Here is a 26,363-nt window from a genome sequence, read left to right on the forward strand (position 1 = left end):
TTGTCAGAAGATTAGGAGTCGCTGGATTTTGTACTCTGGTCCTTCGTGGGGCAAAAGCCTTGCAATCACGAGACTACCTTGGCTACTCAATTACTGTTGTTCTTGCCGTCACGTGCATGTACGTGTGTGCATGCGCAACTCCTCCCCCAAGACCTCAGAAATAGGCTGGAGAAGCTTGAACCCTTCGCAAAGCCTGCTCACTTGGTTCGGACAGTCACATGACTGTTATCTTCCTCTCAAAATCAAGAAGCAACCCAGTCCCTCTCTGTATTTGCTGTGAGCTCACAGAGCCTCCACCCACGGAAGTCCTTTTGGGCTGACCTTGCTTTCGCTAAGGACACAGCTTGATCAGACTCTGCCGTAGACTCCTTCTCCAGGAAGCGTTAAGGTACTACAGGCTGACTGCTCAAGACCACTTTTCTGGTAGGAGGCTCAGCAGCCTCTCTCCGGGATTTAACTCCGGGCTTGCGGCAGGGGTCGGGTGAGGCAGGGTGGGGTGAGATGGGGTGGGATAGGATGGGATGGGGTGGGATGCGGTGGGATGGTGGCTTTAATGTGTAACCGAGTAGCTGCTGCTCTCAGCACAGGGAGTCCGAGGAGAGGGCTTTACATAAAGGTGTGGGTAGCCAAACATCGAAAAGCCTAACCCAGAACAAGGGGTTTGGGAAGTCTTAATCTTTTCCTGGACTCACATGGGGTACAACAAAGGCAAATGGATGGGGTTAGACAGGCGGAGTAAGAATGAGCAGCACCATAAGGGCATCTCTGTAGAGCGGGGCTCTTAAACTAGGGACCACCGCCCTCTTCCTTGTCGCCCTACATGTGGTCATGGCCTGCTCCATTGTTACGGAGGTCATGCCCCGCTGTCCTCTGCCAGTCTTCTGGCCCGTTTCTTATCTGGCCCGTTTCTCTCAAGGATAACAGAGACTTCCTAGTAGCCAGTTCTCACAGAGCTGGTTTCTGAATTTTCCCTGCAGCCTTTCGGTCTGCTGCGGTGCTCCGGCTTCTTTTCTGCCCGAAGCACTTGCTCTAAAGCGGGAAGTGATCAGAGGCGGGAAAGCAGGGTGGAGGCAAAGGAGAGAGGGAATTCTGCAAAGTTGGAGGTTTCTACTTCAACCTAGGGACAAAGTAGATACTCTGAATTCCTTAACTTAAAAATTCTTCAGGTTTCGGGGTGGGGGTGGTTGGCAGAAGGAAATCCGTCCTCTTATGTTCAAGCTCTCCTGAGGTCAGCTGGACACCGAGATTTCCATCTTCTATACTAAGCTTTGTTCCTTAGATTCCTTGCTACAGCCTCCCTTTTCCATCACCGCAAAGAACGTGGGAAAGACACACGGATAAAATCTTTTTATTCATGAATTATTTTTTATTCTCGTTACATCCAGATCGCAGCCGATCGCAGCCCCACTCACTCGTCTCCTCCCAGCCCCACCCTCACAAATCTGTCTTCTTTGAGAAGGGGAGATTCCCCCTTGGGTACCACAACTGACCTGGGGCATCCAGTAGCAGCAGGAGGAAATACCTCCTCTCCCACTGATTCCCCAAAACTTTAAGGGATACCTTCGGGCCCTGGTGAAGGTGAAAGTGAATGAATAGAGAAGAGTAACACGTGCTTTTCCTTCCTGGGGTTGAGAAATGGACTTTCCGGGAGACTAAAGTGATAACTTGTATGAGAGAATTTAAATAATCTCTTTCCGTCCTACTTCTCAATTTCTAAGCTCCGTTGGAAGATCACCAAGGCCAAGAGACAAGAAAGATGTGCTCTAATGAAAGGAAGCAGGGGCCCTTCAGATACTCAGGTAAAGACACTTCCACACTGCTGTATTTGTGCTTAGATAGTATTATTACAGCAACATGTAGTTTTCACGTCTCTCCCATTTCCTGGCAATGGATCCCTTTACAAGGAGCTGCTGCTGAATTAATGTTTTCAGAACATGTTTTGAGGTGGCGTGGATTTATTCTTCTACCCATTTAATTCGTGTCTGCTGTCTATTAAAGACAGTGGAATATATGTATAATAACGGGAAATTTTCTTTTTGTCATTAACTCACTTATTTGGTATTTCATCTTCTCTTTTTATTCAATGAGGTTCCCCAATAGAATTTTTTCAGTTTTTTCTTCTTCACAGATAATTCAAGTCTATAAGTATATAAGCGTATAATTCTAGAATAGTTGAGTGGAAATTCACAGTCTCATTTGTAAATCATAAGAAAAGGATCATCTACTTGAGCAAATGAAGTACCCCACTGTTGAAAATAGGTACCACTGATGTGCCAGTGCCAGGCAGAGGGGGGCAGTGCCTCTCACTGAGTCCAAATAATTCATGGTTTTTTTTCAATACTGTCTTATTATTGAAAAACTGTCCTATACAATGTCTCTCTTGAACAACAGTCAGTACCATAAATTGTTCTGTAAGTTCACTCATTTCAGAAATATCCCGAGATACTGTTCTTTCCATTTACAGAGGCATCTAAGTAACTCTGTGTTTCTAGGCACCCCTAAAGTCCGGGTTGCTTATTTCTCACTGTGCCTGTAAGTCCTGAGCCAGTGCAAACCATCCACGTGATGGTAGCTGACTGGGCACGAAGGATTCTTACTGAGACGAAGTACAGACCTAAGCTAACGGAGTAGGCACAATCTAGAGCGGGACCATTCACTGTACCACTGGCAAAGAGAACCCCAGAGAGTTACAGAATACCGCCATAAAGAGCACCCATCCCACGCAGTGCAGTTTAGAGACAGATGTAGTCATGGCCCTGCTAAAGCCCCAGCAGTGAGAAAAAAATAAAGGCTGTTGTAAAGATTTCGTGCCCCAGGCAGGGATTAATGGAGTCACTCAGTCTGCAACAGCACTAACCTCTTCCTAGAGGAATGGAAGCCCAGCCCAAACAGGTCACATAGTTGCCAGATTCATATGAGCCCTAGAAGGCAGTGCTGTGACTTGCATTCAGCTCGGCCACATTTCAAGGTCAGTGTCTTTTGCAATCGCTGTTCCCCACTTGCTGCTCCTTCAGTACTCGTCAGTGAAGTTGGGTGTACACTTATGGAATGGACGTATCTTTCCCCTCACTTTATTCATCTCACCCGAAGCTTCAACTTGATTATATATATATATATATATATATATATATATATATATATATATATATATATATATATATATATATATATATATATATATATACAATGGCATCTGTCACAAACAGCATCAGTGATAAGCCTATGGTCTGTTGTAAACAACCAAACGTGTCAAATGCACAAAATGCCTTTGTATTAAAATATAGACCTTACTATCAAACAATGCCCAGTGACACACAGAGAAAGGCTTTCTGTGGGTGGTTTCCTTTTGGAAAATTTAATCTAATGACTTTCTACTAAATAAAGACAAATTCTTTAGTTATTATTATTATTTTTTGGTTTGGTTCGGTTGGATATCATAGACTCAGATCTTTTACAGAGGGGCTGCAACTTTGAGCAGTAGAATAGACAAGATTTGATGTTTGTCTTACAAAACTAAAGCGTTCTTCCTGCGTTGAGGAAGATAGTGTCTGACTGAACCTGGGGGTAGGGGGAGGCAAAGGCAGCCTTGGAGTAACCTAGGAGAGACGGTTTTGGAGGCCTGGCCAAGGTAACACCCATGGCAAAGGTGAGATGAGTTGGGCTCTGGTGAGATTTTTGAAGGCAGAGGCGGGAGAATTTCTTTAGCAGTTAGATGTAGCCTGTGAAGCAAAGACAGCAGGTCCGTTGAGCTGAAGGCCTATCACAGTCGGTTCACCTTTAGATTCCCTTCCCGTGCCAGCGCTGACACAGGGAAAACTGCTGATAGTGGGTCACGTGGTGAAAGCTCTGGAGTTCGCAATAGTGTTCATCTGGGTTGTGCTTATCATCAGTTTGTTATGAGGGGCTCCAAGTGAGCTAATATTTATCCATACATGTGTCTTGAGGCAAAGTGGAATAAGGACAGAACACAGTCTATAGCTTTCAAACCTAGAGATCCTTTCACTCTGGGGTGCGTGAGAAGGCTGGTCTCTCCTAGCATTCACATCCACCCCACCAGCAAAGACACCAACATCACCTGCTGCTGGTACCTGGTGATTAATAGTACAAAATGCCTTTGTTGAGGGTACCCAAGAGGGAGAGACTGGAGGCTCTTTTTATTTCAAAAGATAGAATAAGACAGCAAACAAATAGAAAGCAGAAAGCATTTCAAGTCTGCCACCCACTGCATAATCAGATGTACAGCAGGAAAGCTTTGGAGCAGGGTTTGGGTTGGAGATGGGGATGGAGAAACATCTCCAGCATGTGAATACGTATGACTATGTACAACACAAACCTTCACCAACACAACTAGGGCTGCATTGCCCAACAAACTGTTCTACAAGCTTAAAGATTCTCTATGTTCACAACGCTTCCTGTATTGCATGAGCAGGATGCCTCACCAAACAACAGACACACGCTGGCTTAACTCTCAGTTGCCTGGAAGCATTTTCAAACAGAGAACTTCAAACTTGTGGAGAAGACCACAGCACTTAGCAGATGTGTGATCCCAAACAGTCATTTCTGTGATTGTAATGGACTCGGACCAGGATTAACTATGGGGAAAAAAAATCACAGAAAAATTGGAAATTGTGTTTGACGCTCTCCATTCCAGTTTTTGTTTACACCTTTGTATTGCGAGTATGGGGTTTAGGAAGGGCGGTCCTCTATGCTTGAAAGTCCTGTAGGCTTACAGAGAAGTCCTGTGATCCAGATAGCTCAAACCTGAGCATTGTGGATGGTCATCAGATAATTTGGTGACAGGGTTAATGGACTACTGCCTTAGTCTCCACTGCCAGTAAAGCTTGGATATCAGCAACAAGGAAGTTCCCAGCTTGTTAATTGTGGCAGTCAATTCAGTGAATGATTGGATTGTTGCAGTGAGGTGAGACCTAAGCCATTGTAAGGCTGCTAAATCCCAGGACAAGGTCAGGATGGGTCAGCCTCCTAGTACATGTTTTTAGGTCTACACCATGGGCCAAACATATCTCACAAATCCTGTTCTACTGTGTTTTAAAGGATCCAAATGGCTTCTTCTTCTTGTAAGCTGTCTTCTGTGACTATGCCAGGAGTTTGCCCACTGGGTTTTCCTGATTGGTCCTTTTGAGGGGAAACTGGCACTTTAATTAGCCTCCCATGGTGTCTCCTCTCCCCAGATGTCTTATGTGATAAATGGATCACTGATGTGTCTTCCAAACTTGCATTGTTTCCCATTTCATAGTATTATGATGGTAAAAACTGTATTCTTCTAGGAAGAAAAAAAGACAAGGCTACTTCCCTGGGCTATACTGGCAAGGAGACCAATAATTATGAGCAAAGTGGTCACACGATCCTGCCTTTAAAAGCCTGGGGTGATGGTGGAAATGTGGAGATGAGAGCCGTTCTCTGGAACCCATCAGTAAGACAGTAAGTTACCAGACAGCCTGGTTAGTCTAGTAGGTAATCTTGGGACTGGGTAATTCCTTCACTTTCTTGTTCCTTGTGATGGGAGGGTAGATGCATACAAGAATTTCTCAGCATTCGCTGGCATTCCCTATCCCTCTCATAGCACACCTTATACTGGGCGACGGAAGAGTAGAGAAGAAGAGCATTTGGAGGACCAAATCCATATCACTGTGTGGAGAGATGACAAACCTCAAAAGAGAGAAGTGCAGTCCACAGAAGATGAAACACTGGATAGCTGGTTCAAGGTCACAGTAAGTGTCTCGGTGACATCTACATTAGACTTTTCTGAAATCTAGGAGAAGGAAGATCACAGTCAGCAAGACAGTCAGTTACCTGGAGGGAGAAGAGCTACTGTGTGAAGAGCTTATGAATCTAGATCTGTGTTAGTAACAAAACAAAGAATCCTGTCAGGGGTCCTGTGAAAGTTCTTTGTAGAAAGTCAAGAAAGAATGTTTGGGGTGTGTCTGCTCTCCTCCAAGATTCCATGGTGGTTCTTTTCTCTCTTGTTTCTTATTTGCAAATTTAGATTCCATGTGGGAGAAAGTGTAACAAGACACAGCTAATCAATTCGGTCCACAACCTTTGCAGAGTACCCTTCACACCAGTGGATGTAAGAGAGGATGGTGACGCCAGTGGGGATGCCTTGGAGGATTGGTTTGGAGGCCAGGTTCAGTATGGGTCAGTGGCCTCCGACACTTTCACTTCTGCTTTCTCCTCTGTGCAGTTCCATTGTGACAAACACCGGATCCAGTTCTTTGTCCAGGAGGTGGGCATTGCTCCTGCATTGAGGGAGGTCAGCTACAAGATATGCACTGAGGACTACCAGAAGGTATGTGCTGGAGGCATTCTCTGTTCCTCGCCTGACACACACCGTGGAACGGGAGCATTATCTTTGGGATTAGAGTTCCTGGTGTTCATTCTGTTTTTCCTCCCCACAGATACCTATATTTGTCAATCCCTCAGTTGCACCCTACTCTGTGCAGAATAAGTTTACAAGAGAACAAATGGAGCAGCTGAAGGTAAAGCAGTCTGAAAGCATAGTGTGTGTTCACTTCCCAGACTCAGGTCTCCCTCCCCCAACCCCTGCAGGTCCATGATATTCCCAACACTACAACCCACAACAATACCACAGGGTCACCCTTTTCATCTATGTCTCTGCAGCTGGCCATGAGGAAAAGATATGATGTTTCCCAGCATGCTCTGTGCCTCAAAAAGCTCCGCTTTGATCCAGGTATGGTTGACAGCAATATTTGTAGATAACGGATCTGGCTAGGAAGAAGATATACATGTGGTAGCCTGGGGAGGGAACTGTGCTGGAGCTGGTTTCACAGGACTCTTCTCTACCTTCTGATTTCTTTTCCTCCTCTGCCTGAAGACCTGATAAATCACAACATAGACATGATTCTGAACAGAAGAAGCTGCATGGCTGCCACCCTTCAGGTCATCCAAGAGGATTTTCCTCAGGTATTGGTTGATGTTTTGATGTGGGGCAGAAAGTGTGCGGTGCAGGGCAGGTATGTCTCCAAGGCTCTCAACACTAAAGATCCCTCTAACTTTTGCTCCCCAAAGCTGTTATCCTTGAACTTGAGCAGCAACAAACTGTTCCAATTAGATAGCCTGTTTGATGTGGTAAGGAAGGCACCACAACTCAAGATCCTGAACCTCTCCAAAAACATGGTGAGATTGGGGTTAAGATTGGATAGTAGTGTAGACTAGGGTACCTGACAGCATTAGACAGGCAAACTGAACCTTGAGTGGGAGCAGGGAGGTGGGGGTTCTGAACTTCTAATGGCTGTCTTTGCCTAGAACACCTTTACCAGTTCTCTCCCATTGTCCTCAGCTAAAAACAACATGGGAGTTGGAGAAGATGAAAGGGCTGAAGCTGGAGCAGCTGTGGCTAGAAGGGAACCCCTTGTGCAACACCTTCCCAAACCGTTCTTCCTATATAAGGTACATACCTGCTAACACCCTGTTCGTCTCATGGATGCCATAGCCCCCTGGTGGCCTGAGAGACTCTCTGTGGGAGGAGGCAGCCCCGGTCTTCTGGAAGGACCACAGGGCCTGCTTTCTCCCTGTCTCGTACTCTGGGCTTTGCTCCCAGGCTTCCTTTGTGACTATCCTGTCTGCCCCACCTCACCTAGCACAGGTTGTGTTTCACTTGTGTGAGTTTTCAGCCTCCTCCAGAAGACCCTCCTGAGCATATCAGCAGTGCCAGGCCTCCTTCCCAGTCCTGAGAGGAGCCTTCCTTCTGATCTTGTTCCTGAATGGTCCCCTCCTCCTTCCCCGGATGCCCTAGAGGTTGTCCTACCCCAGCTGAGGGCTGAGGTCCTGAGTGATGCTGATGTGAACGTCACTTCCTCTAGACTAGTGCTGGGATCTCTGTCTTCCTTTGGATTGGGGGACATCTGATCTCTAGATCAGGGATCCAAGAGTGGGCCATGAGTGGGGAGCCAAAGGCTTCCTGGAGCAGGAGGGGAGGGGAGAGGACAGAAGAGGTTGAGGAGAAAGAAGCCCCTGGTTTCTAGAAGCCTCCATCCCTCCCTCCTTCCCTCCTTACCTATGCACCAGCCTTCCTTGTTCATAATCCTACCAAGCATATAAGAGGAGCCTTGGGCAGCCTTAGACAAGCAACTTGATTCCTTGGAGAAGTTCAAAGCGCAGCCATCACATGCATAGTTGGGGACTCACCTTTTACTTCTTCAGCTTCTGGAAAATGGTTCTTGCTTCCAGGGAAGCTCTTAGTCCCTGACTCACTCAGAGAGCAGTATAGGTCTGCATACCAGCCTCAGTACCATGCATATTTTCATTGCTGCTTTGGGTCTCTGGGCTAGCCAGGCACACTTGAATAAAATCATAGCAACAGCTGAACCCCTTTCTTCCATTATCTTAACTCATTACACCAGACTAGATAGAGCACCTACTCATTCCCTTTGCATTGACTCCTTCCTCTGCTTCCTTTGTCTCTTCTTGCCTGTCTCTCAAAAATCTCCCCTGCCCCCTTGTTTCATTTCTGTCACCATCTACCACCCCCTCTGGCGTCTTTTTGGTCCATGATTCCTGACTCCCCCACCTTCACCGCTCATCGTCCTGAAGAATCTTGGATGCATTTCACAATGGCAGGGTCTTTTGTGGAGGCTGAGGAAGAGGAGGGAGGCAGAGAAAGGAGGAAGCCTTGGAAATTGGGATCTCAATATGGTTTCTTGTAGCCCCGCAGAAGGGGCCCAGTGTGGTGTATGTAGAAGCTACCCAGGGGTCTGGTGTTGGGGAACAAGCTGGAGGAGAACTGGAGAGTAAAACCAATGGTAGGGTAGGAGCAGGGGAGAAATGGTGCCCAAATCTGAACTGTCAATCACTTCTGTGGTTTTTGTTTTATTAACAGTGCAGTCCTGGACTGTTTTCCAGAGTTGTCATGCCTGGTATGTTCTTGCCTTCATCATTGTTTCGTCTTCCTCACATGATTGAGCTCCATACTTAATCCCAGCCCATTTGTATCTTGCCTAGAAAATGTGTATGCTTGAGACCGCTGTTCATTTTCAATGGCATTAATTCTAAAGAAAAAATACAAGCTAAATGTTGTTCTATAATTATACACACAAACCAACCACATGACCTACATAGACCCCCCCACACACACAGAGAGAAACTCTTTTACAAACCACATATGATAGATGTTTATAGTGCCCTATAATTCAGACACCCACTCTAATCTCACAGCCCATGGAATTTCCTAGCCACTGACACTCCTTGGGTCTCTTCATCTCCATGGATATCTGGGGATAACTCCCTGGCATGCATTCTAGACTCTTCCTCCTCTTCTCCTCAGGATGGCAGAAAGCTATCAATTCCATCTGTAATGAACACTGAAGAACCCCAGTTAGTGAAGCCCTGCAAGGTGGGAAGAAGGACCAAGGGAGATTTATGCTTTTGCCTATGAAACTTAGTAGATGCATTGTCTAAAATGGCTTTGTATTATAGGAAATCTTTAAGGGTTCAGAGGCCATTAAGAGTCTTGTACAGCGATTCCTTCGAGAGTAAGTGTGCATGGGACCTTAAGGAAAGGAAGGGGTTGGGCCACCTTAGCATGGATCTTCTCAGAGCCCTTTTCAGGTTGCATCTGGGGTCCAGACCGCAGAAATAGCTTGTTCTACCCATTTCCACACTCCACAGGTATTACTTAGTCTACGACTCTGAAGATCGACAGGGTCTCCTGAATATTTACCATGACCAGGCCTGTTTCTCCCTGACCGTTCCCTTCAACCCCAGTGATCCAGATCTGTGAGTATCACGCCTCATGCCCCATTCTGTAGCAGTGAGAATTCACCTCCCACTCTCAGCACTAAGTAGACGCAATTGAGTCCCAGGAAGCATCTGCATTGCCTGGACCCCTCTCTTAGGATTCTTTTCTTCTAGGAATACCATGTGTGGGTACTTCAAGGATGAAAGGGGTATGAGGAATCCCAAGGACTTCTGTAAGTGTATGCTGAGGAAGAGCTGAAAGAGTCCATGAACTTAGGGCATGAAGGAGGTAATCACAGAGCTTAATAGACTGTTTTTTTCACTCCTCTGTAGACATTCAGAGGCAGCTGATGAAGTACACAAAAGAAGACATTGTGGACTGTCTGAGGTCATTACCCCAAACCCTACATGCCTTCAGTTCTTTCCGGGTGGACATCTGTTTCCAGATGGTGAGTATATAGCTTCTGCCCTCAGGCATGTTCCTACATGGTTAGAAAGTTAAACAGGACCCTAAGCCTTTGTGCCTCCTTCCCTTTCAGGAAACAATGCTCTGCTTCTCTGTTAGTGGGCTGTTTAAGGAAGGTGAGTGCTTGTAGAATCCCCTTTCCAGGTCACCCCTTGCTTCCTGATCTCTGAGCATCCCCAGCTCCCCCATTGTGTGCCTTCCCTTCTGCTCCCCTGCCCTCAGACCTTCCTACTCTGACGAGGTCTGTGCCTGTCTACTGCACAGCTCCTGGGTGAGGGAGAGCACGTGAACTGCAGGGTTGTTGGCTCTCATTCCAGATCCTTACTCTGTGCTTTTGGGCCAGTCGCTTAGCCTTTGCTTTTCTCCTGTTTGCAAACAGTGCCAACTGCCCCACCCCCACCCCAGACAGATGTGGATCAAAGCCCAAGTGAACACTAGAAGTTACTTTTCACAGGGTCCAGAATGTGGCAGGAGACCCATCAATATGAGTGGATTATTACCTTTGTTGCTCCCACCCCATTTTCATCAAAGACCCCTGACTCCAATTACTGAGTGGTCCCGGGCTCTTTCGGCATAGGGCCCTGACTGAGGAATGTTTTGTGAGGGTGCAAAGCATGTGTAACTATATAAGGATGCTTTCTTTTTTCTGGTCACAATGTAGAGGGCAGGTCACAGGAATATGTTCGTGCCTTCATGAGGATCTTCATTGCTATCTTTGGCGGGAATTCAAAGTAAGTGCTGTATTGTGGGTGGACCTCCCAAAGAAGTTGATCCAAGGAGCAGTGTAGCCTAGCAGTTAAGATGAGGAGCTCCAGGATTGGAATACCACTTTTCTTCCTGATTCTAACAGTCATTATCCACCTTGGCCCAGTTAAATGATCTCTTCAGGAGACTCTGGTCTTTCTTCCAAAAATGCAAATGAGGGTAACCAGGTTCTTTTTTTATTGTGTTGGTGAAATTTATGGGGATTAAATCCCCAAATCGAATGAATCTTGTAGACAATCCCTGCCTTGGAGGAGGTAGGGGTGGTGTTCTCTAGGTAACAGAAAAGGATTTCACTAGGAAGACTAAGCAAGTATATAGGAGGAATCCAGTAGCTAAGGATCAGAGGTTAAAGAGGATCCTGTCTAGGACAGTGGGGGTGTGAGTGTCCACTCATTCAGTTGTCTCAGCGACTGATTTTCCTCCAGCCTGTGTATCGTGAATGACCAACTTTTTGTGAGGAATCCGAGCCCTGAAGAGATCCAGGCTGCCTTTACCATACCTTCGCCCACAGCATACTCCAGCTTCAAGCTCATCCTTTCTCAAGAGCAGCAAAGAATGGTGCAGGCTTTCTCCCACCAGTCAGGGATGAAACTTGAATGGTCTCAGAAGTAAGTTTGTGCTATAAATGTGGACAGGATGGGAATGGGGCTGAGGTTTGGAAAAAGAAAATGGAATCTCACACAACATGTAAAAAACAAACTATTTATATTCTACATCTGCCCTTGAAAATGGGCCTTGGGGAGCACGGTGAAAAACAAAGATTGTCACTTTGTGATAGTATAAGTAAAGAATTTTTAAAGATTGTCCATTTCTCAAATGGCATCACATTCCAGTTGGAAAATCCAAAGAAATTAGTTACATTAAACACTGAAAACTAATTTTAAAAACAGTTCATCGCTATTGCAGGATGTAAGATTGGTGCAGGTAAATCAATTGTGCTCCTGGATACTTGCAGAATACAGCCAAAGAGTGAATTTAGAAAAACAAGACCATCCAGAACAGCATCCAAAAGAGTAAAACACTTTGGCACAAATGTAACAAAATAGAGCAGGGAAATGTGGCAGTGTCGAAAATTGCTTTGCTGTTCATGTGTCTGGATCACATACCACATCATGGTCCTATGACCTCCACACATGCTCCACTGTGCTCACACATCTGCACTCACTGGAACATGTGTCTGTGTGTGCTCAACCCATCTATCCCTGCCACATGCATGCAGCTCATACTCTCATGTCTGAAAATGTCTTAAAAAATGAAAGATGACCCAAATAATGGATGGGAAAGGAATTTCCATTTTCACAGGTATGACAATGTCAATATTGTCCAGGGAAATATTCACTTTCCTTGAAATTCTGCTTTTTTTTTGTTTTTTTGTTTTTGTTTTTGTTTTTGTTTTTGTTTTTGTTTTTTTGCAGGAAATGAGAGAGTAGCTCTAAAGAGTTGACTTAGCACTTAAGGGCACTGGGCACCTTTTCGAAGGACCTGGCTTCAGTTCCCACCACCAACATACCTTTTCACAGTTGAGGATTATTCTAGTTTCCAGGGATCCGATACCCTTTTATAGCTTCGGTGGCTACTTACAGGCTCATGGTGCACAGATACGCACACAGGCAAAACACCCATGTATACATAAATGAACTTTATATTTAAACAGTTTTCAATTGGCTATTCCTTGTTTTCTTGAGCTTCTCTTTTAAAGGGAGCGAAGGATAGATAATATTTTTCACTGTCCATAGGAATTCACTTTTATGTTTCTGTTTTGAATTCTCCTAGGTTCTGCCAGGTCTTTCCCCACTACTATTACTGTACTAAAACTGACACTCATGCCCCAGAATAATAAGTACCATAGTGGTGGCATTTGCAGCCAGTGCTTTTTTTCCTGCAGTAGTATTGGAGGTCAGTTGTCCTTCTCTCACCTCAGGTGCCTTGAGGACAACAAGTGGGACTACACCAGAGCTGCTGAAGTCTTCACTATGCTCCAGGTAAGGTCTGAGAATCAAGTGGGTAACAGATGAAGTCTCAGTGACCGGGATGGAGCTCAGGGCACTGGGCATATCTGACATCCTAACTCCTTTGTTCCAGACCAAGAATAAGATCCCAAGGGAATTCTTCAAATAGATGACTTAAAAACAAACTGCTGGATGTCATCTTCCTCTTGCCACGCTATTGTTGCTTTGTTTCTTGCCTATTACCCCAGCTGTAAGCTTGGCTGACCACAGGCCAACGTTAACATGTAGACTAGGCAACATAGACCTCCCCAACCCACCCAGGTAATTTGCTCTGTGTATTTCCCCTGAGATGTGACTGTATGTATTCATAATAAAAGTCACTTTGCATATTGTGCCTTGGATTCTTCTTTGCCTGTAGTAGCCATGAGCCAGAGGGGCCGGGAGTAAAGACTTCTGCCTTGCACCCCACCCCATCTTCACTCACCACACATCCATTTTCATCACATTCATTCCTGGGCACCCTGAAGTAGATTCACCGATCTTGCTTCTATGAACATTGTAGCAGTTTGAATAAGAATGTTCCAGGTATGCTCATTTATTTGAATGCTTAGTCATCAGGTAGTGGTACTACTTGGGAGGGCATTAGAAAATGTGGCCTTTTGGAGTAGATGTGGTCTTGGAGGATATGTATCATTGGCTTTGAGGTTTCAAGAACCTAAGCCAGGCCTCTGGCTTCCTGCTGCCTGTAGGAGGGAATATAGAACTCTAGGCTACTTCTCCAGCACTATGTCTGCCTGCATGCTGTCATGCTTCCCAGTATGATAGAACTAGGGCTGAAAATGATATTGCAACATTTCACCTCATACCAGTCAGAATATCTAAGATCAAAAGCTCAGGTAACAGCAGTTGCTGGTGAGGATGTGGAGAAAGAGGAACACTCCTCCATTGCTGGCAGGATTGTAAACTGGTACTACCACTATGGAAATCAGTTTGGTGGTTGCTCACAATATTGGACATAGTGCTACCTGAGGACCCAGCTATACTACTCCTGGGAATATACCCAAAAGATGCTCCGACATATAACAAGGACACATGCTCCACCATGTTCATAGCAGTCTTATTTATAGTAGCCAGAATCTGGAAAGAACCCAGATGTCCTTCAGTAGATGAATGGATACAGAAAGTGTGGTACATTTACACAATGGTGTACTACTCAAAGACACTTCCCACTCTACAAAGACATTCAGGAAAAGTTGCAATGGTATTAAATTATGTTATGTATTTATAAGTGAAGGAAACATACAGCTTACCATGATGTAATTATTGTATATCATATATCCAGCACTTTAACCAGTAAGATAAAGATTATGAGCAATAAAGGGACACACAGAGACTCTCAAAGTTCTCCATTTTCTTAATGTTTTTAATCTTAATCGGGTATACTTCCTAACTTTAGCCTTACATCAGATCCCGAGAGCTCGAGAAAAGAACATTGAACAGTTAACAGGTCAGTTTTTTGGGTTGAAATTGGATTGAAATTGGAAGTTTACTGAGAGTAAGTGATCCAGTTCATGTCACTCCTCCTTGCTGATTGTAGCATCGCCTTCAGTTGTGCTTGGACATCTGCGAGCTTCTGCCGGTCTAGACTGCCATGAAAATGCCATTGTTCATAACAGTGTATAGGGATAGGATAAATCACATATTTCAGCTCCATCAACGGTGTTAAGTAATGAAGAATTCTCGTGAGCATAGGCATTGAAATGGGGTTAGAGACAAAGCTGATCACACGGAGATGGGAACACTTAGATAGGGCTGGCAGAATAGCAGAGAGTACAGCATCTGTTAAATGGCAATGATTTATGGCCAAATGCTGCAAGGTATCTGAGAGTTTCTGCAGAAGAATCTGAAAAGGCCCGCAATCATCCCAGTGCATGGCGTTGTTACTAAGATTCAACAGCTTTAGATGGGTGGCCTGAGCACTCTGTGATAGAAATTTGAGATCTCTGTAAGAAATCTCACAGAACGGCAAATACAGGAAATCCAAATTAGGTGTTAAGGCTCTGTGGAGACAAAACAAAACTAGGATGAACGTCAGATGAAGCGAAGCAGCCTGAGGAATCTAGAATAAGCAGTTTTGCATGCCTACATTGGAGCAGCTGACAATAGGGGCTTTGATTCCTTCCATAGGTGTGTGACCCTGAGAAGTTACTTTTCTATTTTCAGAATTTGTATCCTGGATTTTCACAGTATGTTATGATGAAGGTTTGTGCCAAAGATTTATCGGAAATTCTTTAGTGGAAAATTAATCTGCTTAGTAATTACAACACAATCTAATGTGGAACTAGTCCGCCTGCTTGGAAGAGACAGGACAGAAGGAGCAACCAACTGGAAGCTCCCTTTGGCCAGTCCATAAACGACAGCTTCTACATTCATGGCCTGAACCTTGGGGACAGCAGATTAGGAAAATCATCTGACATCAGTCTATGGGTACATGGCTGTAAGTACATACACCTGTGCCACAACATAAAGTCTTTCTCTCAGTTCCTCCTCTTCATCTCTCCACGGCTAGACAAGGACAATGTTGTTCTTTTCCCCTTTATATTTCTGGACTGAGCATAGTGCCTGCCCACGCTTAGCTCACTAAGGTTTTGTTAAACCCTATTTTCTCAGACTATGAGAGACACTTTCTGGTATGGCTACTTTCATACCCTCAAGAGGACAGAGATTGAAGGTATAGAGTTTTTGAGGCTCTCAGGAAATACTAGCAATAATTTCTCTTCTGTCTTAAGAGGCAGTTCAGGAAGCACAGGTCCATCCATATTCCAACCCCTCACCTGAGGAGGCTGTCCAAATGATCTGTCAGGCTAAACGATGACAGGTTGAGCTCTTTCAGGCAGGTCATCCTCCCAAGATAGTTGAGGAACACTTGGAAGACTTTCCCATGTAAAGATCTACATGTGATTTTAGAAAGACTCAGGCTGTCCAGATAGATCATGTGAGCCAGAAGAGTAGTGACTTCACTCAGTGAAGCCTGATCAACTGCCAGGTTCTGAATGCAAGTTAGATCAAGGAACTTCAGAGTGTGTTTGGCATACGCAAATCTATCAATTTGTAGATCTCGGCAGCAGAGGTGCAAAGACCCCGAGCTCTGCTCTACTTTATTCAGAAGCAAAGCAAAGAATTCCCTTTCTCTCAAGGTGCCATCAAGGGAAAGGTCCACTAGTAGTTCCATAGGCTGCCTTGAGGACTGACATTCAGGCTTTCGATCTACAATGCTGCACTGGCTTTCTAAGTTCAGAATAGAGCGGGCAGAGTGGGTACAGCCATGAAAACAAGTTGGAGATCTGATCCCGAATTCAGGGCATGTTGTCCTACAGTCAACACCCTGCCTTACATCCAGAATCCTCAATTTAGGGCTCCTGTGGGGATAAGAAAAGATACGACTTCTAAGAGACATGCCAACTTTTTAGAAGATATAGTCATTTATTTTACACATGTCAGTACACACATTTTAATACAAACTCAGAATCAGCAATGGCATGTGGGGACTTGGTCTGCACACTTTATGTCAAATACCAATAACTCTATCCCATGAAAATTCAACCTCCTTCAATTATTTTCCCCACTTTTTATTCACCTTAATTCCTCTCCTGTGCTTAGGTTAGAGTCTTTCTCCCATGTAATAACACCTGCCATGTAAACCCATCAATTGTACCCTCAATAACATAGATTTCATAATGAACATTGAGTATATTAGCCTGTAATATGTTGCCAAGTGTTGGGCCAAAAGCATCACATGTAATTCTTCAGCATTCACTAGCTACCACCTTTGGGAGAGAACAGTCTGCAGCATAACTTCCTGTGTCTTAACTATTTCTTTATTATACTGGGTCTCACCTAGAAGAACAACAGTCCTGGGCAGGAAGGAACTGAAGACTCTCAACCATGGCTTTCAGGAGTTCTCGCTGGGGTTCCTGCACACTTAATGTTCCAATGTGGAGACAGGTAAAGGGCCAAACCTTCACCATTGCTGTTAGAGTCTTCCTATATCCTCCCATGAAGGCAGCGGAGAACAATGGAACAAAAAGCTCCCTTGGGATCTCTCCCAGGGAATGAATTGCTACAAGCTCATTGTTCAGTAAACTCTGTATAGCAAGATCCAAAAGCGAAGATGGATCCCTTTCATCCATCATCATAAACCTGTATTAGGATAAGAGGTATTTAGAAGTGCAGAGAAGATATTCACAGACTCTTCTTTAAAACAAATGTGAACAATGAAGAAAATATATTAGTTGTACAATAAATTTGTGAGGAAAACTGATAGCTACTTCTAGAAACCTTATGTATGCCTAGATTATAAACTGATTTTCTGAGTATGCAAAGGTTTGCGTGTGTATACACAGACATCTGTGTGTGTGTGTGTCTGTGTGTGTGTGTGTGTGTCTATGAAAGACTACCATTAGAAATCAACATAGTAGAAGGCATGTCAGTTACCTATCTACCTGGCACCCAGTCTGTCCTCTAGAGAGAAACAAGGCACTAAGAATGAAATTGTAAATATACATGATATTAACAAAATTATCATTATCTTAGAAACAGAAAGTAACAAAACATAGAAATAAGAGTTATTGAAGAGAAAAAGATTGAAATTTCAGCCAGTCCTACTCCATCACAATGCATTTTGGGTAGTGAAGCAGACAGACAAAACTCACTGATGGGTTCCTGGAGCCAGTGCACTGTTAACAGCAAGGAAAAAGAAAAAACAATTAAAAATGAGCAGAATACAGAAGTGACCGAAAAATTAATAAATGAAGCCAACACTACTTTTGGGGTTGTTCATGCATGTGTTTTTCACTCAGATTTGAGCTCAGTGATTAGCCAAGATGGCTGACCAGCCAGTCCTGGAACTATGCTTGTGTCTGTCTTCTTCTTTTTTTGTTTTCTCCTAGCACAGGGATTACAAATGCTCATAGTCATGCCTGAATTTTACATTCGTGTTAGAGACACAGACCCAGATCCCTTCATGCTTGAATGACAAGCACTTCACCATGGGAGCCCCCTTTCCACTTCCTTAACTAACAGATAGATGTAACTACAATGGAGGAAGAGCTAAGCAAATGGTTTGTGAAGAAAAGCTGGAAAGCAGTGAGTTAACTTCATTCTTCAAAATAAAGACTAAAAGAATTGTACACAGACATCTGTTGATAGGTCATTTTTAACAGGGATTTTGGTTAGTAATTTTGAAACTACTCTGTGAATATGCTGACTAGGAATGAATAAAATATATGTTACAGATGATGTAAAGTACATTAGAAAAAAGTCCCTTAGTCGTTTAAAAAAAATTAAAAAAAAAAAAAAGAAAAAAGTCACTTATAGATAAGGCTAGAATGGATTGGAATAACTTGTATCTGAGTCTTAAATGTCAGTATATATCTTATTTCTGTTTATGACCAGGACCAACAGAAGTAATACCCCATTAATAATCAAGAGACAAAAAAAATTGGGAGGAGACAAGACTCCTCAAGAAAGTGGTCCTACTCTAAGACCATAGTGTGAAAATGTATAAAATGTACTTGAAAACTTTATAGTGGCAGAAAATGAGTGTAAAGAAGAAATATTCATATAGAACTAAGTAAAAGGCAATCCCAATGGCCAGACCTAAAACAGTTTAAAGAATAAAATTATATTTTAATCTGATTATAATGTAAGAAATGTTAAATACTCATATACTCATATAAATAAGACTGAAAAAAATGAGGAGAGAAGAAAAGACAGCTCCTCCTTCACAGGAATTTCAGACAATCTATGTAATAAGAATGAGGAAATCTGAAGATCATCATGTGGTAATATATGTTTCAAGCTATTCCACGGAAACGTTCTAAATGAAGTGAGTCAGAGTCTGAGAAGACAGGATAATTTATGTCCTAAACTGTTGCCTTCACCATGGTTTTAAGGAGGTAAAAGCAGCATTTGAACAACATGTTCCAGTCAATGACCGCACTAAGGTAGGCATCACTAGGAGTGCACCATATGTATACAGTGCCTCACTAAGGTAGGCATCACTAGGAGCGCACCATATGTATACAGTGCCTCACCCTGACAGGATTCAAGCCAGGGAACAAAATCATTTTGTGGTAATGTGGAATGAGGTTTTTGATATGAAATACCAAAAAATATGAATGCTTTGACATTGGGAGGAAAAAATGAAGTAGACTTCTGAAGAAACCTAAGCTGTCCTTTTTATGTTTTTTTTTTTCCAAAGTGGAAAGAGGGTCCCTAGCTAAAGTAGCCTCTTTCCTTATCATGTGGACTGCAACGCACTGATTTGCAGTGTTTAGACTAACTTTATGACTTAGTGGCAGATTTCAATTTTCCATAATCCACAGTATGATCCAAGCAGGCAAGTCATCTTTGTACTAACAAGGTTATCCCATTACTGTGTTAGTACTAAGACTGCCCACACAGCAATTGCTTGCTCACTTTCTCCATGGTGACACCATGTGATTCTTCTTGCCGTGTGATATCCACTAGTCTTATTTAACAACCAGTATGTGTTACTAGCAAACTTCTCTGTGTTGTTCCATTCACTCTTGGGTAGCATACACTTCCCCATCCTGAAATATTATGGAAGGTATAATGCGATTCAGTGGAATGAATAAGAAGACAGAAAAATAGGGAACTTTTGCCAGAAATGAATAATTTCAATACAATCATTAGAGGACATGAAAGTAAGGAGGAAGCTGGCAGAAGAGAAACTGTATCCATATCAAAAGCTGAATTAAAGGAACCAGAATAAAAGCTGTGTATGGTAGCCTACAATTATAATCACAGCATCTGGGCGGTGGAGATCGAGGTCATTGTTGACACTTAGGGAATTTGAAGCCAACCTGGGCTACATCAGACCTTGAATTTAAATAAAGAAATAACCAAATACTACATCAAATTAATCAGGAAAATAAAAGATGGACTCTATTTTTTAAAAAAAGGACAAGAAAAGTATTGAAGCATCAAAAATCAGGGCAGCTGAATAGTCTGAAAGAACAGAACGGCCATGTGCTACTAGACTTCGGCATCGGCTCCTTATCAGCTCTGGCAAAGACAAAAGGCTCATCCAAACAGATGAGCCCCAGTGAAGAGACTGATATTTGTAGTTTACATTATTTTATGTGTCTTTTTTTGCCTGCATGTATGACTATGCACCACACATGTATCTGAGTATCCGGTACCTGTGAAAACCAACAGAAGGTGGAAGACCCCCTAGAACTAGAGGAACTGACCGTTATAAGCCACCAAGTCGGCACTGGAAACCTAACCCAGGATCTCTGGAAGGGCATCTTTTAACCCATGAGCCATCACTTCATCCAGAGACTGGGATGTGTATGGACAGAGCATGTCTACTATTTTAACAGGACCTTAAACTGAATTGGTAAATCTGGGCTGACACTGACTCTGCATGAGTAACAAATGATCATGAAAAAAAAAATGTAACCTTTTTTTTTTTTTTTTTTTTTTTTTTACTCCTACTGTCTCAGAAGTGTGTCCATCCAGGTAAAATTTTGAGAAAGGCCAAATAATTAAGGCCAAGGTAGGCTGGTAAATAAGAAAGACTGGAGAGAGGCTGTCAGACTGGTTTTGTAGGAGACACCTGTAGAAGGCAGTGATGCGGTTTGGTGAATGACAGACAAGGACACTCTGAAAAACAATGTAGGCAGCAGACCTCCAGGTAATAAAGGAACCACATATCACAGGTAATAAAAGAAACACCTCTCAGAAGCCACACCACCAATGTGTTAGTGAGTAAACCCTACCATAAGATCACAACCCAGGACTCAGATAATGCCGTGCCTGAGGTCACAGAGAAGCTCGACATCTAGAGCTGCTTACCTTCTGATGGGTCAATGCTGATGAAACCAAGAATCCTGAGTTACAGACCCACGAAGGCCTTAGGTTGCAGCAGCCTCCTTCCTCTCACAGATGCTCTACTGTTGGGGGAGAAATGAGCGAAGTGACACCAAAATTCCAACAAAAATCTAGTCTTAAAAGACAGTTCTAAAATATGCCCAGACATGGACATTAACACACTGATACTTTATTCCCAGTCGAGTCTCCCTGTGAGAAGAATCCTCAAAAAAAATCAGAGCAATGTGTGGGATGTGAATAAGGAAGCTCTGAACAAACAGCTACATTAGCCAACTGAACTTTAACTGGTAGGGGCTCTGTCACCAGCCTGAAAGTTACTAATAGAACGATAACCCAAAGTCTGAGCTGATGAGATAGCTGAGCAGCTAAGAAAAAAATTATTGCTGTCATAAAGAACCAAGGTTTGGTTCACAGAGCCTATGCGGCAGCTCAGAAACATCTGTAACTCTACAGGCTCCAGGACAGATGTATTTCCTATAAGCTCATAAAAGGAGGCACAGACAAAAAAAAAAACAATTTTGTAAAGGATAATCCAATTTTAGTTCTCTGCAAAGTCCAGCTGGCACGCTCCAATACTAGTAGACACGGAAATAAGAATCTCTAAGACTTGGGCACTTAAAAATGTTTTGTTTTTACCCATTTTGTTTCATTTTCTTTCTGCTATGCTTTTGTGTCATTTAAACTGTACATTTTAAACCTTCTAGTTTTCATTCCCTTCCTCACATTTGTTCTGAATAATGCACTCCTATCATGTACTCTTCCCCCCTTTCCCCTCCTCTTCCTAACATGCTTCCATTTTTCCTTCTCTAGTTTCCTTTCTTTTATTCAGCATTGCTTCCTCTTAGGTTCCTTCACCCACCCACAGACTTCATTTATTTACTATTTCCACTTTGACCCACATTCAGTTTTAACTGTACGGTTCACTGCACACATTTTTGTAAATCCTGTTCTATTCTCATTTGAGCTGTGGTGGTTGGATTTAATCAGCCTCATGTTTGTTGATATACATGGTCCGCACTGGTGTTACAGCTGTCATACTGGTTATTTCTGTCCTTTCTGAATAGAACTGAAGATTTAGCCTGCAAGAGGTGGCTGCTCACTAACATCTCCAAATAAAACTAGAAGAAACACCAGTAGCAAGTGATGTAGAAGTGATATCACAGAAGCACAGTAATATCAAAAGCAGGGCAGATGATCATAACCCCTCAAGTGTAACTGATGAAACTAAAGACAATGAAGTGGCTGAGCTGAGAATTCAGACTCTGCACAAAATAAGATCCAGTGGTTTCAGAGAACACAGCAGGTGAAGGAATGTAACTAAGGATATGGAGATGCAAACCAGAAACATACATGAGAACATAGCAAGAAACTTTGAGTTTAAAAACAAAGAATAAAAATATTAGAACTAAAAAAAAAATCAAACAAAAAGCAGTATAGAAATGTTCACCAGCAAACTGTATCACTTAACCTAATCAATACTGGGACTAGAAGAAAGATACAAGGAAACTGTGTTTAAACATCAATATTATAAAACTAGATAACTAATAAAGTGAAACTCTGAGAAGACTTAGCTCAGGTTAGGTATTGCTCACAGCTCACAACAAAATCATTATGATCAAGTTGGTTTCCTACCAGTGACAGTAGGTGGTTCAAGACATAGAAATCAATAAAGGCGGTGGGGTTGCAAGCTAATACAACCACTCTGGAAATCTGTCTGGCGATACCTCAGAAAATTGGATATAGTACTACCTGAAGACCCAGCTATTCCACTTCTGGGCATATACCCCAGAGACACTTTAATACACAACAAAGATATATGCATCACAATGTTCATAGCAGCTCTATTTATAATAGCCAGAAGCTGGAAGGAACCCAGATGTCCTTCAGAAGATGAATGGATACAAAAATTGTGGTACACATACACAATGGAATACTACTCAGCCACCAGAAACAATGACTTAACCAAATTCTTAAGAAAATGGCTGCATCTAGAGAATATCATCCTGAGTGAGATAACCCAGTCACAAAAGAACAGACATAATATGCAGTCACTGATAGTGGGATGCTAACCCCAGAGGCTTGCACTCCCCCAGAAACAACTCACAGACTGTATGAAGTCCAAGAAATAAAGAAAACAAAAAATATATATATTTACAAAACAAGAAGACTTTGACTATTTCCATGTTGCGTTTTGTTTTGCATGTACTTTACGCTCATTGTAACTATTAGGTTTTCAATGCATACTGTCAAGCCCTTGAAAAAAATCAAGTACTGACTAAAAAATATATTCACGTGGTTTTATGTAAAAATTATTTTAATATCTGAAAAAACAGTACTGACAAAAATGTATAATTTTAAGCAAAAAATGTTTAAAATCTGTACATTTATCTTTGTTTTGTAAAATAAAGTCGTTTAAAAAAATCAATAAAGGCAATACAGCTCATAAACACATTTAGAATAGAGATCATAGGATGATATAAAAACACAGTACAGAAAAGTATGCTTGCATAAAAAGGACACATTCTAAAAATGGAAGGACACACAGAAAAGTCCTTGAGAAGAGCTAGAGATCTATTCGTGACAAAAGCCCTGAAGAGACTGAGAGCACACCTCACATAAAGTGGTTGTCCATGACAACCCTGTAGAGCACATTATACTAAACTGTGAAACCAAAACCCGTTTCATGTAAAATCAGTGAATAAGAGAATGGGACCTGCTCCCTAAAACTCCTTTTATTCTGCTCTAAGGTTTTGCCTACAGCAGTAATGCAAAATGCGGAACTAAGTAAATCATAAATAAGAGAAGGTTAAATAATCTTTCCATGAGTAAATGATAAAAATATCTCTTGGGCAAATGGTAAGATCATACAATTAAGAATACAACCCCTCGAACACAAGCACTAAGATGTGCCTTAATACTTCCACCAAAGCATCTGTATGCACAGCGACATAAAAATAACTGTCCAGTTCATAGTCACCAGAAACATATGTGTGTGAATGTCATGTGAAAACCAGCATTGTGAAAATTATGTAAAAACATTAATGAGAAGAAATAAAATTGTCAGAAGTTTGAAAATAAGTAACTGACCAAGAATCTTCAAATGCGTCTGAGTTATGAATCCAGTGAAGATTGAAGACCTATCCCTCTGGATAAGACTATGAACAAATGCTGATCAAATTCAATGAAATATCTGGAAAATGTCCTGGAATTCAAAGGAAACATTACTGAAATTACTCACCAAATGTAAATGAAATTTGCAGTTAACATCTCAGCAGAACTGCAATGTTAATCTCCTAGTTTTGGTAACCTTTTTCTTCTAGTTACAGTAATCCTATACTTCTAGTTTGGGCAATCTCTATACACTAAGAACATCTTTGTGAACACCTTCTTACAAGTCTAAATTATTGCAAAAAAATAAGGATTAAAATGTTAGGTATGGAAACATATGTCTTAAATTCAGTGTCAAGAAGGCAGAAAGAGAAAGGTCACTAAATTTCAAGTCAATGAGCAGTTACACGGTGACACTGAAAACAACAGTCTAACCTAAAGAACCCATTACAGGAAATTAAATCACCCTTATTTACAGCAGGTAGATGGGCATGTATTTGTTTTTAAGATGTACAACCCCCCCCTTTTTTTTTACAATATTGAATGTAATAGAAATGTAAAACATATCTGTACAATTCAGTCTTTGCTGTTTTTAAAAGACTAATACATAAAAATTAATAACATATACAACTAAGACATAAATCTGGAAATTAATAACATATACAACTAAATGTAAATCCGGAATATGATTCTTTTGAGTTGATATCTCACCTGTTATCCCAGTTGACACAGACCTCGAAATCCTCTCTCAGCCCAGGAAATGCCACCACCTCTGATTCAGGAATATAAATCTTAGAAGAGGGGTTGAAAGGATGTATGGAGCACTTGAAAGAGAAAGTAGGACTTGGTTAGTTACATACTTGAAGCTACCTTCACCTTGGAAGGAATTTATGCATCTCACAAGATAGAGAGATCAGTCCAGATCACAGACTAATCCCTCTACTCTGGTCCTGTAGTCCCAAACAAGTTTAGTAGAGTAAAAGAGCTTATTATGGGTTACCTAAGTGGGCGGATCCAAAGAGGGTTTTTCTTTTTTTTTTCCTTTTTCCTTTTCCACTCCCTCAGCAGTGTTAGCCGCTCATTTCTGGAGAGGAGTTCGCGGTGGTGGGCTCGCCATAGTCTTTGGTGGCAGCTGCCCCTCAACGGCCCCTCTTCCAGTTTAAAGTGGCCGCTGATAATTCTGATTGGTGAAGAGTCAGGTGACTTGTCTCGCACCCTTCCACGCCCTGCTCTGCCTCGAGACCACTAACTTCCATTATACCTCGAGACCAGTGCCTGTCTGCCCGCCTTAGGGTTATGAATTGGTGGTTAGGGGTTAAGGTTAGCAACCAATTAAAGAAAAAAATAAACTCCTATAGGTGAGACATAGCGATTATCTGGCTATAGATTTACCAGGCCAGGCCATAACTTATTGTCGGATTGTTCAACTTTAACCCCACTATACTGATTCTATACTTTTTTCTTTTCTCCACCATCATCCAATCAAATTTAACTCTCATCATCATCGATGACAACAAAAACTAAACTAAAATCTCAGGAGAGTAAAAATTTGCGCCTACCTCATATTTTAAATTTGTAGAAGATTTGCAAAGCTTAGTCTTCATGTGGGTCCCCTAAGAACTGGAGTCAGAGATGTCCTTGACTCTGTGGCCGGAAATGGGATCTCCTTCTCCTTACCTGGACAGCCTGGTCGGGCCTCAGTGGGAGAGGATGTGCCTAGTCCTGCTGGAACTAGATATTGGCAAGGCGGGGTGCTACCCAAGGGGGTTTCCCGTTCTCTGAGAAGGGGAGGGGTTAAAGGGAAGATGGATTTGCAAGGACTGGATTTGGAAGACAGGAGGGAGGGGCCTCTAATTGAGATGTAATTTGAGTGAAAAAAGGAATTATGGAAAAGTATGAAATGGACATACAGATACATTCAAACCACATAAGGGTGTGAACAGGACAATTAGATAATGAAAACGAAAGGCTCAACACAACCACGTGACAGTGTTGAAATGTTGCTAATTATACTAGTTATTATTGGGTATCTGTTACCAAAATGCGTAGTAAGTCTGGCTTATTCTCAATATTTTTCACTTCCAGAAGACTTTTTTTTTTTAATTTCCACATAGTTACCTTCAACCTAAACACCAAACTACAAGCCTGCCAACATTAACTGTCAGAAAAATTATTAAGGAAATACATAAATAAAAGCCATCATGAAATAGTATCACACTTTTAATCAGTGAGTTGAACTGCTTACATCGTTTAGAAAACAAATCTCTTTCAAATATGTGTAAAACTGGAAGGTGAGCTGGTAAGATGGCTTAATGGATAAGGGTATTTGATCCCAAGCCTGATGTCCTGGAGTCTCCAAGGTGGAAGCAATGAACCTGTGCCCACATGCTGTCATCAGACCCACCCCCACTCATCCCCCCACACATACATGAATGTTT

The 26,363-nt window shown here is 42.4% G+C and overlaps 2 protein-coding genes across 2 annotated transcripts; one reads left to right on the forward strand and one right to left on the reverse strand.

Moving 5' to 3' along the window:
- Positions 1-1,756: 1,756 nt before the first annotated feature.
- On the forward strand, positions 1,757-13,066 carry LOC308415507 (nuclear RNA export factor 2-like; the record flags this gene model as incomplete). Its single annotated transcript, XM_080910548.1, has 21 exons — positions 1,757-1,799; positions 5,289-5,442; positions 5,585-5,732; positions 6,008-6,091; positions 6,206-6,310; positions 6,420-6,500; positions 6,643-6,733; positions 6,878-6,945; positions 7,051-7,158; positions 7,322-7,431; positions 8,861-8,897; positions 9,305-9,373; positions 9,457-9,512; positions 9,649-9,756; positions 9,892-9,950; positions 10,051-10,166; positions 10,257-10,299; positions 10,845-10,914; positions 11,374-11,556; positions 12,870-12,930; positions 13,031-13,066. 21 exons carry the CDS (start codon positions 1,757-1,759, stop codon positions 13,064-13,066), a joined length of 1,830 nt encoding a protein of 609 aa, XP_080766674.1.
- Positions 13,067-14,443: 1,377 nt separating this feature from the next.
- Positions 14,444-17,087, reverse strand: LOC308416076 (melanoma antigen preferentially expressed in tumors-like; the record flags this gene model as incomplete). The annotated part of the gene is made up of 3 exons (XM_080911100.1): positions 14,444-14,957; positions 15,732-16,316; positions 16,795-17,087. 3 exons carry the CDS (start codon positions 17,085-17,087, stop codon positions 14,444-14,446), a joined length of 1,392 nt encoding a protein of 463 aa, XP_080767226.1.
- Positions 17,088-26,363: the final 9,276 nt, after the last annotated feature.

The sequence above is a fragment of the Micromys minutus genome (genome assembly GCF_963924665.1).
Source record: "Micromys minutus genome assembly, chromosome: X".
Lineage (NCBI taxonomy): Eukaryota > Metazoa > Chordata > Mammalia > Rodentia > Muridae > Micromys > Micromys minutus.